Genomic DNA, 16,621 nt, shown 5'->3' with positions numbered 1-16,621 from the left:
TTTAATTTCAGCTATTTATTAGACTTCATCAAATTCATTGTCATCAGAAACATTTTCAGAAGGTGTAGACACCAACTCTCGATAAATAGTCTCCTGGTGACATCATTGGGATGATTTTATTTCTGTTCAGAACATCTGATATACTTCTATGTGGGGCGTTCACGGGGTCGTGTGACAATGTTCCACCACAGTGGAGGAAGATCACCCTCCTTACGAGCAGGGGGCAGAGCCTCACTCTTAGGATTATCAGTCACTTCTTGCTTCAGCTGCTTCACCTACAGAGCGAATGGAAATGAAATGTTACTGCATAGATAATTTCTTTTCCTCTAATGTTATCTGTTACGTTGTAACATCAAGCAATTTCACAATGCAAGTTTACTTGCCTGTCAGTAGCCATGGTCTGACTTAAGGTTCAGTCTAAATTATTAACCATTTTATATCAAGAATGACACCTATGACCAAACTGTAGCCACAATTTTACTTCCAAAATGTGTAAAGCAATTTTTACTATAGACTTTTAACCTTAAACAAATTGGTTATCAAATCACAAATTTCATCAAAGGTTGAGACTTGCCGCTGCCTTCAAGGACATTAGTTTTCACTGCTTATACAATTGTTAACAATTCTCCAATGACATGCATTGGAACGTCAAACAATATCATGGAGAGTTGACGAATGACCATAAGATGTAGGAGCAGAAGTTGGCCATTTAGCCCATCTAGCCCATCAAATCTGTTCTGTCATTTAACAAGATTATGACTGGTCTGATAATTCCTTCATTCCCTTACTGATTAAAAATCTACCAGTCTCAGGCTCGATGGTACTTAGTGGCGCAGCCTCTACAACTCTTCCGGTAACAAATTTCATAGATTCACTACAGTCAGAAATTTACCTTACCTGTCTGAAATGGCTGACGCTTTATTCTGAGATAATGCCCTACATTCCACATAAGGGGAGACAACCTGTCTGCATCTACTCAAGTGTCCTAAGAATCTTATGCTTCAATAAGTTCGCCTCTCATTCTTCTAAACTCCATCAAGTACATTGGAATGCATGTATTCTATCATTTAAATTTCTGTGCAGTGAGGGGAAGTGGAGGCAGGTGTTCACTCCCACTCACTAAAACACAAAAGAGAAATATGTAAATGGGAAAGTTACTGTATTGCATCCAATGATTATATAATATTCCCTATTTCTCAGTTGTAGTTCAGTCAGTAGCACTTTCACCATTAAGACAAACCACAAAATCTAGTCTGAAAAGATAATGTTGGCATTTTGTATATGAGTTTTTTTTTAAAAAGAAAACTTTAATTCAGTAAACTACTGAAACCATTAAAATTCATGGCTTTCACATTTCTGATCTAAGATCACACATGGCTCAGGAGTGGGCCACTTACTCCAAAGCCTGTTCTGCTATACACTAAAATCACAACTGAGATGATTATTCCATATTCCCACCCACTCCTGATAGCCATTTACTTCATATTACAATCTACTTTTACATTAAAAATACTTGAGGACTCTTCTTCCACGAGCTTTTGAGCAAAAAAAGAGTTCTAAAGACCCATGGCCCTGTGAGAAATGTTTTCTCATTTGTCCTAGTTGTGCAGCACCTTATTTTTAACATGGTGACCCCTGGTTCTAGATTCTTCCATAACTGAAGCATCTCTTCCACGCATCTATCAAGGCTCTAGGATTCTGCATTTCTAACAAGTCATTTCTTACTATAACTCCAGTAAAGAGTTATGGATACAAGCCTAAAATTGCCTTAACCTTTCCTTCCAAGACTATCCATCATATACAGTATTCTAGATGTGGTGTCACTAATGCCTTACATAACTGAAGCAGAAACCTCCTTACTTTTGTGTTCAATTCCCCAGGAACGTCCTAGTAGATCACTTCCAAATGGTTTTGCAATTCATGCACGACAACACCTGGATCCCGTGCACCTCAGAGCTCTAAAATCTCTTACCATTTAGATTTTCATATTCTTCCTGCCAAGATGAACAGTTTTCCCTATTTTGTTCCATTTGTCAAATCTGCCTGCTCACCTAACCCATCGATATATCAATTTGTAACCTCATAGTATTCTCTTCACTAAAATATTTGGAAATAATTTTAAGGTAATAAGCCAGGAATAAAGTTTTACAACACAGATTCTCTTGTTTCTCCCCTCTGACAAGTTGCCTCTTCTAATCCAACTGTACAGTTTGTTCTCCATACTCTTGAATATTCCAATTTTACAATCAACCATTTATTTCCTTTCTAAAAAGAATTTAAGAAATCTTTACAGATTTATGGCATAGAATTCTACATCCCAACAGATGACAGCATTTATCCATTTAAAAAAACTATGCATATTTTTAGATTGGAATGTGATACTAAAAAACATTGGGATGACAATTTCTTTACAAATACCGGTAAACTTTTGAACAATAAGTGCAGTAACTTGCTGCTAATAGGTTTGATAGCACTGATGATTTACTAGCCTCACAATGCTAAGAGCCCTAAAAGATGCCACAATTGTGCTTCAACAATGAAATGATTTTAAGTGAATGGGAAGCAGGTAAATGAAACATTTGGTTACAATCAATATAAATGCAGCATAAAACAAAAATCACCATGAGCTGATACCCACCTCTTTCTCCCAACTCATGAGACGCAGCTTCTTCCATTGCTCCCGCTTGGCAAAATAATCTGGATACATTGCTTTTTCAGATGGATGCCAATAATCCAAATAAGATTCAGGTGTCTAGGAGAAAGAGGGAAATGTTTCAAAATAAAATTAAAAACTCAATCTGAAAAACTGCTTCAGCACAATAAAATAAATTTTGAACTTGATACATAATTAAAACAGTATCAAGTTCAGGGAATAAGTCGAGATGAGAAATCTTCAAGTATCCATTAGTTATGTCCTGCTCTGATACATCTAAGTGCAAAACATAATTCAGTTTTGCTGATAACACTAAGTGCTTTATATTTGCGATGGAGCATCAAAGACTTTGTACTTCTTCTCAACATTCAAGTAGCTCAATACTCAGAAAATATTACCAAGCCCCAGCCAGTAGTAAACAAGAAGATTGGACAATTCCAGGTATCTGCTGAGCTAGGAAATGCCAGTGAATCAACAGCATTTTGACAATTAACCAAGCTGTAAAAAGATGTGAAAAAAATCAGATCATCCTCCAACAAACTATCTTTGAAGCACACATTTGCAAAGACTGGTAGAGGACAGGATTTCACTCTGAAAACAGTTGGAAAAAAAAAGACCTGCCAAAATGTTATTGGAGAGGACGACTGTGGTAGCAATTGGAAAAAAATGTCAGAGGGCCATCAAAGGCTTAGAGTCCTAAAACAGATGAGGAGAGACTAACAATGGTCCATAGACTAAATGAGTACTTTCTCTCAGTCTTTATTCAGAGAATTAAATGGTGCTATTTACAATTAAAAAGTATTCAAATACATGTGTGTAACAAATTTGGAACTTAAAATAGAGGGTGCTGGGGCAGATGATATTGTCAGCGGTCCTATAAGAAGGAGCTATGCCAGCCTGTAGCCTTCATCCTAATAGTTCACAGGAGTCAGAGTTCTTCTGGGAGACATACTAATAATGCCTAATCCTAGAAAGGGGGAGTAAAAGGAGGCCTGGGTTAAACTGGATGTATTAGATAAGCATGATAAAATATGTGCGGAACTCTTGATGGTTGCAAAGTGGATGCAGTTTCATAATAGTAATACAATGGGACTAAGAACCCACAGGCTAAGAATCTGGGGATACAGCTTCAAATCCCTCATAGCAGCTAGTGGAACTTGAATTCAACTAACAAGTCTGCAACCGAAATGGCTCAATAATGGTGACAATAAAAAATTGTAGATTGGCATTAAAAACTCACCTCCTTCACTTAATGACCTTTAGGGATGGAAATTCTCCAGCCTTATCTCCAAGTGATGTAAGGTGTGTGATTTATACCTTTTAGTACCAACAATTTTCAAGTTTTGTTTTTTGAATTTCAATTAGTGGATTTTTTTATGGGTGTACCTGAAAGAGGTTTAATGATTAACTTACAAGTATTTCTGTAACCACGATGATGTCTTTTAAAACAGTCAGAGAAGGACTTGGAGACTAATTGTTTCTTGTTTATATTGGGAGAGTGTACAAAGTAAACATTATGGTACAGTACGCTTTCAGGCAGAAGATTCTGGTATTTTCTTTGGGCTTAACAGAAAATATACATAACCAAGGGGGAAAAAAGATTATGTTTCGGTTTGGGCAGCTCTGCAGGGCTCTTAGGGTAACTCCTTTACATATTCAGCTTCTAATGAGAAAAAGATAAGATAGTTTAGAATTATTAAAAATAGATAACATTGGTTTAAGCAGTTTAGTAAAAGTCCCAGGCTGGAAATAGTTGGTTCAAACTGAAGGGGTTATTTGAAGTTGAGAAAGTTTATGCTCAGTTATATGATGAATCAAGAAAAGGCTACCAGATTTTCATGACTAAGAACTAAGCTATGTCAAACTTTTTTTGGAAGACAGAAATTCTCTCTGTAGCATGAACTGTAAAGGCATGTGGTTGAGATTGATTGGATTGTTCTTTCAACCACGTGTCTTGAATACTTAAATGTGTAATATGTAAATAACCCTTATAAAATCTTCCTTACAAACATCTGGGAACTTCAGTCAAAATTGGGCGAGTTGTTCTACAGATTGGTCAAAGATATTGCCCACCATAGTCTGACTCTCAGAAATACACTTTACACAGTAGCAGTGTCCCAGATATGACCTTAACTATTCTTGAATATGGCAGTACAGAGGTACACAGCCTAGAAGAGGTTGTTCCACGTGTCCTCAAAACTGACTGAATCCAATGAGGTTTCAAGGTACTGGGTCAAATATGAGCAAGCAAAGCTCCTACTTATGAACAACTTGGAAAGCACCAAGGGTAGCCAAGACATAGACTGTATTTTTGCGGGCGGCTTCAAAGTCCATCATGGTGAGTGGCTGGTAATACCACTACTGACCTCACCCCATCATTGATGATGACAGCCGGACATGTTCATCTTATGTGATTCCTACTGTTCTTATTTATTTATGTTCTTGCTTCATTTCAAAACTCAACTAATACAAAAAGTAACATTAGAAAGAGGAACAAAAACAAAGTTTCTGGAAAAGCTCAGTAGCTCTGGCAGCATTTGTGAAAGAAAAAAAACAGTTAACGTTTCAGGTCCGGTGACCCTTCCTCAGAACTTTAGAAAGAGGAGTTTTATTCCCCCGTTTCCTTGTACTGCCCATCAATCTCATTTTAGAGTAAGACCTTGTCATAAGTGTAAACAATTATATTCCACCTTTTTCACTCTACAAACATACAAAATACATTGAGCTTAATGCAGATAAATAGTAATTTTACATTACATAGACTTCACCTCATACCTTATAGCAATCGTATCTCTCATAAGATGTGCCTCCTGGTGAATCAGGAAAGATGTACGGCTGAGAATGCTGCGTTGCCCAGAATTCTTCTTCAGCAGCTTTCAGCAGCTTAGTAGCCTTCACCATGTCCTTCTCATCTTTATGTTCATCAAACCTTGCACGTAGCATGCAGGCATAAAAACGGTACTTGTCTCTAATTAGGAAAAAAGTAAACAAAGTCCAAACTAGTGGTACAGGTATTTTGCGTTAATCAAAGCAAAGTATTTTACAATTCATTCCAGCGGTTGTTTCAGTTACCCAAAATTATCCATCTCCAGATAGTGCTGGAAGGCAAAATGTTCAAAACTAGCATGCTATTGCAGACTATAGTGGGTAGTAAAGATACAACAAAACTAATGTCATGCTTTTCCAAAGGAGTTGTTTGTTTAGTCGCTAATGATATTTTTTTTTACCAAGATAAAATGAGTCTTAGCTTTGAAAGCTTTGCTGTGTTTAGTGAATTTTAATTGTAGAATTTGAAAAAGGTTACTTTGCCTTCACAGGACACAACGAGTACAATGTGATTCTGTTCAGAAAGCTGCAGTCAATAGAAATTGTAGTGGCACTTCGTCACATCTATTGACATCTTATCCAAAAATAAAAGTTACCTTCAAATTAACTCCTACTTTAAAATACTGTTTCACCCTCACGAGAGGCCATGCCTCACTGCTCAAGAAACAAAGCAACCAAACTGACTCTTACCACTATTCAAAATTTTATAATTCAGGACTAAGAATCCAAGCTAGCAATTTAGAATACTAAAACAAGTAGCTGCCGAAGGGGAGGTGAGAGAATAAGGTTGAGAAACTTATCAGTCATGACTGAATGGTGGAACAGTCTTGATGGGCTGAATGGCCCAATTTCTGCTCTTATGTCTTATGATCTTATATGTCCATTCATTTTACAAAATTCTATGAATGGGCTTTTGAAATTTGAGGGGAAAGCAAACGGCCATTGCACAGGAGGAGACTGAGCCTTGGAGGTAACATCCAACAATGGAAGTACCTCTACTTAATCCAACTTATTAATAACATTATTTCAGCACAGGGTTTGGAAATAGGGCTATATGCTGACGACTGAATACTATTTCACTCCATTCACAACTGCTCTGATAAAGAAGGGAGCATCAACATCCAAGAGTGGGCTGATAAATGGCAGCTAATAGTCATGCTACACAAGTGATTCCATAAGAGAATGCCCAAGTACCCATCCATGCATCCCTAGCTGACAAAAAATTAATTGGATTAGCCAGATCAAAGCAAATGTAAACAGGGCCGAGCCTACCACTCTGCAACCAACGTCTCCATGTCTTCTTACCAATGATAAAGTTTTAGTCAGAAATGTGATGGAATTGCTCACCACTTGCTTGGCTGCATTCAATTGCAGTAGTTGAAAAAGCGCAACAGCATTTAGAACACTACACTCTCCATCTATCATTTGACTGAATTTCTAGTCCCTTCACCACCAACACATCGTAGTCGTTCTGTCACATACATGATGTATGACAGTAACTCAAAAATTATTTCAACACCACCTCCAAGCCTTGCAAATTCCAACATCTAAGTCAACAAAAGGGCTATACTCTTGGAGCATAATCACCAATTTCATCTCAAGTCACAAAGGTCACAATAGTCACAAGAACTGCACTGGTTCAAGGTAGCAGCATGCGATCACCTTCTCAGAAGAAGCGAATGAATAACTAATCCAGCTAACACTGCTGCATATAAATAAATTTTAACAATCTGATAACTTCACAAAGTACCAGTAAACAGCAATAGCGTCAATGCTAGATTTGGAAAAGAAAATATGTTTCATAAAAGACAGTACAGAAAAATCTGAGATAACAAGGTGTAGAGCTGGATGAATGCCGCAGGCCAAGCAGCATCATAGGAGCAGGAAGGCTGGCATTACGGGCCTAGACCGTTCTTTAGAAATGGGCGAGAGGAATGGGGTTCTGAAATAAATAGGAAGAGAGGGGGAGGCGGATAGAAGGTGGCTGGAGGAAAAGATAGTTGGAGAGGAGGCAGACAAGTCAAAGAGGTGGAGATGGAGCCAATAAAGGTGCGTGTAGGTGGGGAGGTAGGGAGGAAATACGTCAGTCCAGGGAGGGGGCAGGATGAGGTTAGTAAATAGGAGATGGGGGTGGGGCTTGAGGTAGGAGGAAGGACAGGTTAGGGAGGCAGGAACGAGCTGGGCTGATTTTGGGATGTGATAGGGAGGCGGGGAGATTTTGAAGCTTGTGAAATCCACATTGATACCATTGGGCTGCAGGGTTGCCAAGCGGAATGTGAGTTCCTTCGGGTGCATCATTGTGGCACTGCAGGAGGCCCAGGATGGACTTGTCTGCGAAATGGGAGGGGGTGCTGAAATGGTTCGTGCCTGGGAGGTGCAGTTGTTTAGTGCAAACTGAGCGTAGGTGTTCTGCAAAGTGGTACCCAAGCCTCCGCTTGGTTTCCCCAATGTAGAGGAGGCCACAATGGGAATAGCGGATGCAGTACACCAAATTAGCAGATGTGCAGCTGTGGGAGTCGGTGGGCTTGGAATGGATATCGGTTCCTAGGTAGTTGCCAGAGATGGAAACAGAGGCGCCCAGGAAGGAGAGAGAGGTATTAGAGATGGTCCAGGCAAACCTAAGGTTGGGGTGCTAGGGGTTGGTGAAGTGGATGAACTGTTCGAGCTCCTCGTGGGAGCACGAGGCGGCGCCAATACAGTCATCAATGTAACAGAGGAAGAAGTGGGGTTTAGGGCCAGTGTAGGTGTGGTACGGGGATTGACCCACGTAACCTACAAAGAAGCAGGCATAACTTGGGCCCATGCAGGTACCCATGACCACCCCTTGTGTCCATAGGAAGTGGGAGGAATTGAAAGAGAAGTTGTTGAGAGTGAGGACAAATTCAGCTAAAAATCACAGTAATTCAGTTTCATGCCAACATTGAATTTACTTTTACTTTTAAAATACACATTCATGGAATATAGGTTTCACTGGGTGGGTCAGCATTTTCCACCCAGCCTTCTTTGTCCTCAAGAGCTTTGGGGTGAGCTCACTCCTCAAACCACAGCTATCGATTTAGCCTAGGTAGATATACAATGCTGTTATGGACAGACGACCAAAATACTGACCAAGTGAAGGAATGGCGATGAGTTTCCAAAACGAGATGGTGAGTGGCTTGGATGTGAACTTACAGTCAGACAGTAATACAGCATAGAAACAGGCCCTTTTGCCTAAATTGGTCCATGCTGACCATGGTGCCTATTCAGCTAGTTCCACTTGCCTGCATTTGGTCCTCATCCCCCAAAAGTTTCCCATCCACATGCTTATCCAAATATTTTTCTAATGTTTCTATGGCACCTGCCTCAACCACTTTTCCTGGCAGCCCATTCCACAAACGCACCACTCTCTGCATGAAGCAACTGCCCCTCAGGTCCTTCTTAAGTCTCTCTCCTCGCCACCCCTCTTTCCCTTCCCTTCCTCTCCTCTCCTCCCTGCACCACCGCCCCCCCCCCCCCCAACTTTAAACCTATACCCTCTAGTTTTCAATTCCCCATCCTTGGGAAAAAGACTACATACATTCATCCTATCCAAGCCCCTCATCCAGGCAAGTGGAAATATTCTACCACACTTCTGACTTCAGCCTCAGTTTGTGGTCTGTTTTTGAGGAGTCAGGTGGTGAGTTACTTGCAGTATTCCTAGCTGTTGGCCTGCTGTTGCAGCCACTGTATTTATATGGTGAGTCTGATTACGTTTCTGGTCAATTGGAAACCCATGATGTTGATAGTGGGGAAGTCAGTGATGTGAATGCCATTGAATGTCAAGGGACAAGAGTTAGATTCTCTCAAACTTAGAAAATAGGAACAGGAGTATACCATTTGGCCCATGAGGCCTACACTAACATTCAATGTGATCATGACTGATCATCCAATTGTGCTCTGTTCTGCTTACCCCCCTCCCCCTCCCCCACCCTTTCCCTTTGGTTCCTTTATCCCCAAGAACTATATCTAACTTCTAGAAAACATTCACTCAATGTTTCAGCCTCAACTGCTTTCTACGACAGAGAATTTCACAAGTTCACCACTCTCTGGGTGAATGATTTATCATCTCAGTCCTAACTGACCTCCTCCATATCCTTAGACTGTGAGCATGGTTCTGGATTGCTGGGTCATTAGGAACATACTTCCTTCATTTACATGGTCTTTCCTTGCTGGAATTTATACATTTCTTGAAAAAAAACTTGTTGAAGATGGTCATTAGCTGGCACTTGTGTGATACAAATGTCAACTGTCACTAATCTGGATATTGTCTTAGGTCTTGTTGCACTGGACATGAGCTGCTCAGTATCTGACAAGTGCTAAAGCATGAAATCATTGGAAAATATCCTGCCAACTGACTTTCTGATGGTGTGAAAGTCACTGATAAAGCAGCTGAGGATAGTAGTGTCCATGATATATTTTTGAAGAGCAAGGTGTACTGGAACAGCTTACAGCTTAGCTTGTTTTGCAAAAGATTCCGAATAAAAGTCTTCAGTAATGTAGCTAGAATGTTATTGTGGCCCATAGCTTTTGCAGTAACTATCACCTCCAGCCATTTCTTGATATCATATAAATCTAATTGGTTGAAGACAGAGTTGAGAGATGCTGGGAACCTCTGAAGGAAGCTGAGATAGGTCATCCACTCACTAAAATTTGGTTGAAGATTGTTATAAATGCTTCATTCTTATCTGCTGCAATGATGTGTTGGACTCCCCCAGCATTGAGGATGAGAATATTCGTGTAGTCTCTTTCTCCAGTGAGTTGTTACAATAGTTGAACACCATTTATGACTGGGTGTAGTAGTATTACATACTTTAGATCAGATCTGATTCTTGTGGAATTGCTTATCCCTATCAGTTTCTGCTTATGTTGTCTGGTAAACAAGTGCACTGAGCATAGGTTCAGGAGGTTAGATTACATTAGATTCCCTACAGTGTGGAAACAGACCCTTCGGCCCAGCAAGTCCACACCGCCCCTTGAAGCATCTCACCCAGACCCATCCCCCTGTAACCCACACAGCCCTGAACACTACAGGCAATTTAGCACGGCCAATCCACCTAGCATGCACATCTTTGGACTGTGGGAGGGAACCGGAGCACCCGGAGGAAACCCACGCAGACACAGGGAGAATGTGCAAACTCCACACAGACAGTTGCCAGAGGCTGGAATCGATCCCGGGTCCCTGGCACTGTGAGGCTGCAGTGCTAACCACTGAGCCACTGTTGACCGCTCAGTTTTACAAATGGCTGGAACTGCTCCTGGCATGCTGTCTTGCAATTTTCATTGAACTAGAGTTGATCCTCTGACTTGATAGAAATGGTAGGTTGGGGAATATGCTGGACCTTGAGGTTGCAGATTATGTTGGAGCACAATTCTGCTAATAGTCCACAGTACCTCATGAATGCCCAGTCCTGAACTGCTAGATCCACTTAAAAATCAATCTTATTTAACATGGTGCTTGTGCCACACAACATGATGGAGAGTATCTTCATTGTGAATGCAGGATTTCATCTCCACATGGACTGTGCAACAGTCGATACGGTCACGGACAAATGCAAGGCCGGCAGCTAGATTGTTGAGGATAACATCAAGTATATCTTTCTTACTTTCAGAAACTGCTGGCAATACTTGTCAGCTCTGGCAGCTTCTGAGGGGAGAAAGCAGAGTTAACGTTTCGATTCTGGTGACTCTTCATGAGGCCTCCACTTTCTCCCAAAAATGCTGCCAAATGTGCTGTGTTTTTGCTTCGGATCTCCTACATCGGCAGTTCTTGGTTTCATTTCAGTATTTTTCTATCTTGTTAGTTCCTTCATCATCTGCTGCAAACCCAGTGCAGCCACTATGTTCATTAGGATTTGACCTGGCAGAATGGGGAGGACAAGATCACTCAGGTTGTTCTTTCTTTTTGCACTGAATTTCCCTTTGATTCAAGATCCTGAGGGCACCTACACCAAAGATTCTGAAAGGATTTACTGGCTCTTGTGGTAGAGATTAGGTCTAGAGTCACAGTTTAAAAGTATGGGACCTGCTATTTAAAACAGACATTAGGAGACCTTTCTTTCCTCCCCTCTCTGAGATCTGAAACTCTATGAAATTATCTGCAAAACTGGCAGAAGTGGAGGTTAAGTTATTGAATAATTTTTAAGGGACAGTAGAGGTATTGAGAAAAAAAACAAGGTACAGTTGAGGTCACATTATTTTGTCACAGTTTATCTTACTCAACAATTGTAATGGCTTGAGGGACCAAATAGTTACTCCTGCACCCAATCTGTACATCCTACAATGCTGGAATGGTGAAGATGCAAAAGTGTTTCTGAAAAAGGCTCATTGGACCTGAAACTTAATTCTGCTTTCTCTCCACAGATGTTGCCAGACCTGCTGAGTTTCTCCAGCAATTTCTGTTTTCATACAGAAAAATATTTCATAGTTTCAAATTTATATTAATACTTTAAATTAAACAATTGTAATGTTAGGATGTTGAAACCATAACTGGAAATAACAGAAATGCCAACAGATTTTATACAAAAAGACAGAATTTGTGTTAATGTTTCCCCTTCATCAAAACACAACAGTCCAGCATCCAGCAACATTTCCCCCTAACAGTTTGTAATCTACTTAACAAAGATGTAAACGTGTTATAAAAATTATTGTCGAATATTACACGAGTTCAGTTACATGTAACATTCAAACAGAATATCTCGATATTGCATTTCCACACCAAGTATCTTCTATGAATTAACTATCAAAAGCACCGACTACATATCTTGTCAACTCCACCAATTTCTCTGACACTTAATCCCCGTCATCACACTGACTCAAGTGAGAAGAACACACCTAAATATGCACCAGGATTCTAAGTGCCGCAGAGCCCGTTTGTAAAGTCGAAGCACTTTCTGTTGGTGAGTCAAATACGCAGCCATCGTCCTTTCCGGTCACCTTCCCGCCCGAAGAACCCTGGGAAATTGGAGGACCACAGCCTGCCGGTGCCGAAAGCGATCATGGGAAGGTCGAGGATTACAGACCGCCAGCCAGGAACGACGGGAACTTGAAGGACTACGGTTACCGCCTACACAAAGCCGCCTATGGTAACATTTAAAGTCAGTTGAAAGGGAAGGGGTTCTTCCACTCACTGATTACAGACCATAAGCCATACGAGCAGTAGACAATCAAGTCTCTGTGATCTGCTGCATCATTCAATGAGATAATAGCTGATCTGATAATCCTAAACTCCACGTTCCTGTCCTTTCCCCATAACCCTTGATTCCCTTACTGATTGAGGATGTATATTGCTCATCCTTCAGTGTATTTTAATGATTCAGTCTCAATAGCCCTTGAGATAAAGAACTTTACAGATGCACAACAGTCTGAAAGAAATTTTCATCTGTTTTAAATGTAACCCCTCATTCTGAGAGTATGCCCTCTGGTGTTAGATTCTTCCACAATGTGAAACAGTATTTCCACATTTATGCTGTCATGTCCTCTAAGACATGTTTCAATAAGGTAGGCTCTCACTTTTCTGGATTCCAACTATACCAAGAATAATAAACAGCACGTTTATGATTCTGCTCGACGTTTCACTGCATCTCACTGTCTCCAAGCAATGACACTACATTAAGACTGAGAGATAGTAGGAACTGCCAGTGCCGGAGAATCTGAGATAACAAGGTGTAGAGATGGATGAACACAGCAGGCCAGGCAGCATCAGAAGAGCAGGAAAGCTGACGTTTTGAGTCTGGACCCTTCTTTATTAAAACTGTTTTAGTTTTTAATGTCGAATGATTTTTCATCGATGAACATACTGGTTATGTAAAATACTTATGTAGTCTTTTACATGTAGCATTTTTAACAGTAAAATGTCCCAAGGACCTTCAAATGAGTACTCATGGATGAAATGTGAATTTAGAAGGTATAATTAGAATATATAACCAAAAGCATAGTCAAAGCTTTAAAAGCTAATTTTTAAGAAATGTCCTAAGGGAGGAGAAAGGAGAACATTAGCAAAAGAATTCCAATAATTAGGGCCAACAGCTGAAGGTACTACTTTTAATCATGGGTGAAGGAAACCAGGAACATTGGTTAAGATAACAGTGTGGAGCTGGAGGTACACAGCAGGCCAGGCAGCATCAGAGGAGCAGGAGAGTTGACTTCTCGGAAGAAGTTTCTGAAGAAGGGTCCCAACAAGAAACGTCAACTTTCCTGCTTCTCTGATGCTGTCTGGCCTGATGTGTTCCTCCAGCTCCACAGTGTGTTATCTCTGACTCCAGCATTGGCAGTTCTTACTATCTCACATTGGTTATGATATTTGTCATATAATATTCATATTTTTAGTTATGTATAGCATTCCCCCCCCATTTCTATAAGAACAATAAAAATGTGTATGGAGTTTTAGACCAAATCAGCCGGGGAAGGTGAAGGAGTAAGAAAAAATGCTTCCAGATGAATCGAGATGACTGAATTAACAGTATAACAATTATACTTTCCCATATATTATACCAACAGAGTCATCATAGTCATAATTACACCGCAGCAAATGAAGGAAAATGTCCCAAGTTCTCTGCTATAACTGATAGCACATTCCAAACATGTGACCTCTATCAAATAGAAGGACCGTGAATGAATGGGAACCCCATCACCTACAAGTTCAAGTGCAAGCCACGCACAGGCCTAACGAACTATATTGCCATTTTTTTGATGTTGTGCCTGACTCGGAACAAGCGGGTGGATTAAAGCGCATTAATCATTACGATATTTCCATTTGTTTCTGTTGCAACACCACAGCAAGCTAGGCTCGTTGGCGTTTCGTGCGTGTGCGCGCCAGAATTCCTGCTTGCTAACCTTTGCTGGGCATTAGATGCAACGCGTGCACCCCGGGATGCGCAAGACGCTCCTCGCGGGATGTGTGCGGACCGCGTCGTCAGATTCGAACCGCCGACGGTTACGGGAGTTCGGGGCCGCGGACCAGGCGCCCTTGGCGTCGTCTTTGCGAAAATAGAGCAACTGTCTGCCGCTTGACTACAACTGGCTCCTCCGCCTGGCCGGAGTAAGACAAGAGTTACCACCATATTTAATTGGATCCCCAACCTCAACTCCACAATCACGACCACCCCCCCCCCCCCGAACTCCCGCGGGAAGAAAAACTCAATAGAGAGCATCAGCGTGCGAGACGAGCTCTTCTTGGACGGAGACTTTGCATCGTTCTTTGGGGTTCCCCAGAAAGAAAAAGACGAGCGTTCATGTAGTGCTTTTCACCATCAGGATTTCACAAAAGGCTGTACAGTCAAGAGAAGTAGATTTGAAATGTATTCATGTTGTCTTGTAGCAAAACGTGTGTACTCACAGCTCCTACTGGAATATCACACTAATAACTGTGAGAGTGACCATTTGTTTTGCGAAGTTAATTGAGGATAAATACTAATTGGCCAGGACAGCAGATATAAACGTTCGTCAAAGAAGTGTAATAAGATCTTTAATGCTTGCCTGAGGAAATAGGGCCTCAAGATTATGGCCTAATCCAAAAACGCACAACTGTTAACATTGCCACACTCCTACAATTACTGCACGATTCTTGATCTCAATTCGGCGGGGGGTGGGGGGGAGGGCAACATGATGAGATTAGAAAAACAGAATATATTTTCAATAGAGAGAGATTGTAGAACTAGAAGTTACAGAGGGATCTGGGTGCCCAGGTACACAAACTAGATTTAGTTTGACAGCAACCGATTAGAGTTAGAGATGTACAACAGACCCTTCGATCAATCTCGTCCATGCCGACCAGACATCCTAAATTAATCTAGTCCCATTTGCCAACATTTGGCCCATATCCTTCTAAACCTTTCCTATTCAAGTACCCATCCAGATGCCTTTTAAATGTTGTAACTGTACCAGCCTCCTCTATTTCCTCTGGCAGCTCATTCTCTTTATGCACAACCCTCTGTGCAAAAAAGTTGCTTTTAAGTGCTTCCCCTATCACCTTAAATCAAAACCCTGTAGTTTTGGACTCCCGTACTCTGGGGAAAAGACTTTGGCTGTTCACCCTACCCATGCCCCTCATGATTTCATAAACTTCTATAAGAGCACCCCTCAGCCTATGACGCACCAGGGAAAATGGCCCCAGCCTATTCTCCCTCACCCTATAGCTCAAACTGACAACATCCCTTTAATTTTTTTTCAACCCTTTCAAGTTTCACAACATCCTTCCTACATCAAGGATACCAGAATTGAACGTATTATTCCAAAAGTGGCCTAACCAGTGTCCTGTACAGTTACAATATGACTCCCAACTTTTATACTCAAAGCACTGACCAATAATAGTAAGCATACCAAACACTGACTTCATATCTTGTCTGTGACTCTACTTTCACGAAGCTATGAACCATGGTGTCTTTGTTCAGCATCACCCCCCAGGTTCTTACCTTCAAGTGTGTACTTCTGCCCTGACTTGCCTTACCAAAATGCAGCATCTTACATTTATCTCATTAAACTCCATCTGCCACTCCTCAGTCCATTGGCCATCTGATTCTGTTGTACTCTGAGGTAACCTTCTTGACTTTCCACTGCACCACTAATTTTGGCATCATCAGCAAATTTACTAACCATACCTCCTGTATTCACATCTAAATCATTTACATAAATGACAAAAAGCAGTGGACCCAGCACCAATCCTTGCGGCACTCTGCTCATCACAGGTCCCCAGTTTGAAAAACAACTCTCCATCACCACCCTCTGTCTACCACCTTCTAGCCAATTTTGTTGCATGGGTAGTGCTGTCCTCTCTGGAGAGCAGTATATTCGATATAACACAGTAATTCTTTTTGAAAGTGACTGAAAGTCTCAGAAAAAAAAGGTGCATTTAAGTCCCTGCTTCTATGTTCTAGGAAGTCACTTTTCATCAACCTATAACTACAACCTGGAAGGGACCTCGCATTGCTGGAACCTCTTTACATAACTCTCCACAGTGTTTTAGCCATTTAATATATTGCAATACTACTATCTAAAAATCAGACATTAATATTTTAAATTTTAGTTATGCATTGCCTGTGGTGGTTCTCACCATGAATAGAAAGACTTGCTAACATAAAAAATAGGAGCAGAAGAATATTGTATGACTGCCAAGCCTTCTCTGCGTTC

General features: G+C 40.9%; 1 protein-coding gene and 1 long non-coding RNA gene across 3 annotated transcripts in view; one reads left to right on the top strand and one right to left on the bottom strand.

Moving 5' to 3' along the window:
- Positions 1 to 12,466, bottom strand: ndufb9 (NADH:ubiquinone oxidoreductase subunit B9). Its single transcript, XM_048530093.2, has 4 exons — positions 12,329 to 12,466; positions 5,429 to 5,621; positions 2,639 to 2,752; positions 1 to 275 (listed from the first exon to the last, which is right to left on the bottom strand). The coding sequence occupies exons 1-4, from the start codon at positions 12,412 to 12,414 to the stop codon at positions 147 to 149; spliced, it is 522 nt and encodes a 173-aa protein (XP_048386050.1). The 5' UTR covers positions 12,415 to 12,466; the 3' UTR covers positions 1 to 146.
- The window catches only part of LOC132209583 (uncharacterized), a 43,446-nt gene continuing 39,275 nt past the window's right edge, over positions 12,451 to 16,621 (top strand). Inside the window, exons 1-2 of one of the 2 annotated variants that reach the window (XR_009445745.1) lie at positions 12,451 to 12,579; positions 13,994 to 14,534. This is a non-coding gene — a long non-coding RNA (uncharacterized LOC132209583). Of the gene's footprint in view, positions 12,580 to 13,993; positions 14,781 to 16,621 lie in introns of both variants that reach the window. The other variant, XR_009445744.1, reaches the window with a different exon arrangement.

This window comes from Stegostoma tigrinum, chromosome 5 (genome assembly GCF_030684315.1).
Source record: "Stegostoma tigrinum isolate sSteTig4 chromosome 5, sSteTig4.hap1, whole genome shotgun sequence".
NCBI lineage: Eukaryota > Metazoa > Chordata > Chondrichthyes > Orectolobiformes > Stegostomatidae > Stegostoma > Stegostoma tigrinum.
The sequence above is the reverse complement of the archived record's forward strand: the minus strand, read 5'-3'. Positions and strand labels throughout refer to the sequence as shown.

Bases quoted from the DNA above. Each gene is read 5' to 3' on its own strand.
- ndufb9 (XM_048530093.2), bottom strand. From the start codon at position 12,414: ATGGCTGCGTATTTGACTCACCAACAGAAAGTGCTTCGACTTTACAAA. The intron at 5,622-12,328 runs GTGTGTTCTTCT...TTTCCTAATTAG, and splicing joins GAATCCTGGTGCATATTTAG to AGACAAGTACCGTTTTTATG. The intron at 276-2,638 runs GTGGGTATCAGC...TTCGCTCTGTAG, and splicing joins TCATGAGTTGGGAGAAAGAG to GTGAAGCAGCTGAAGCAAGA.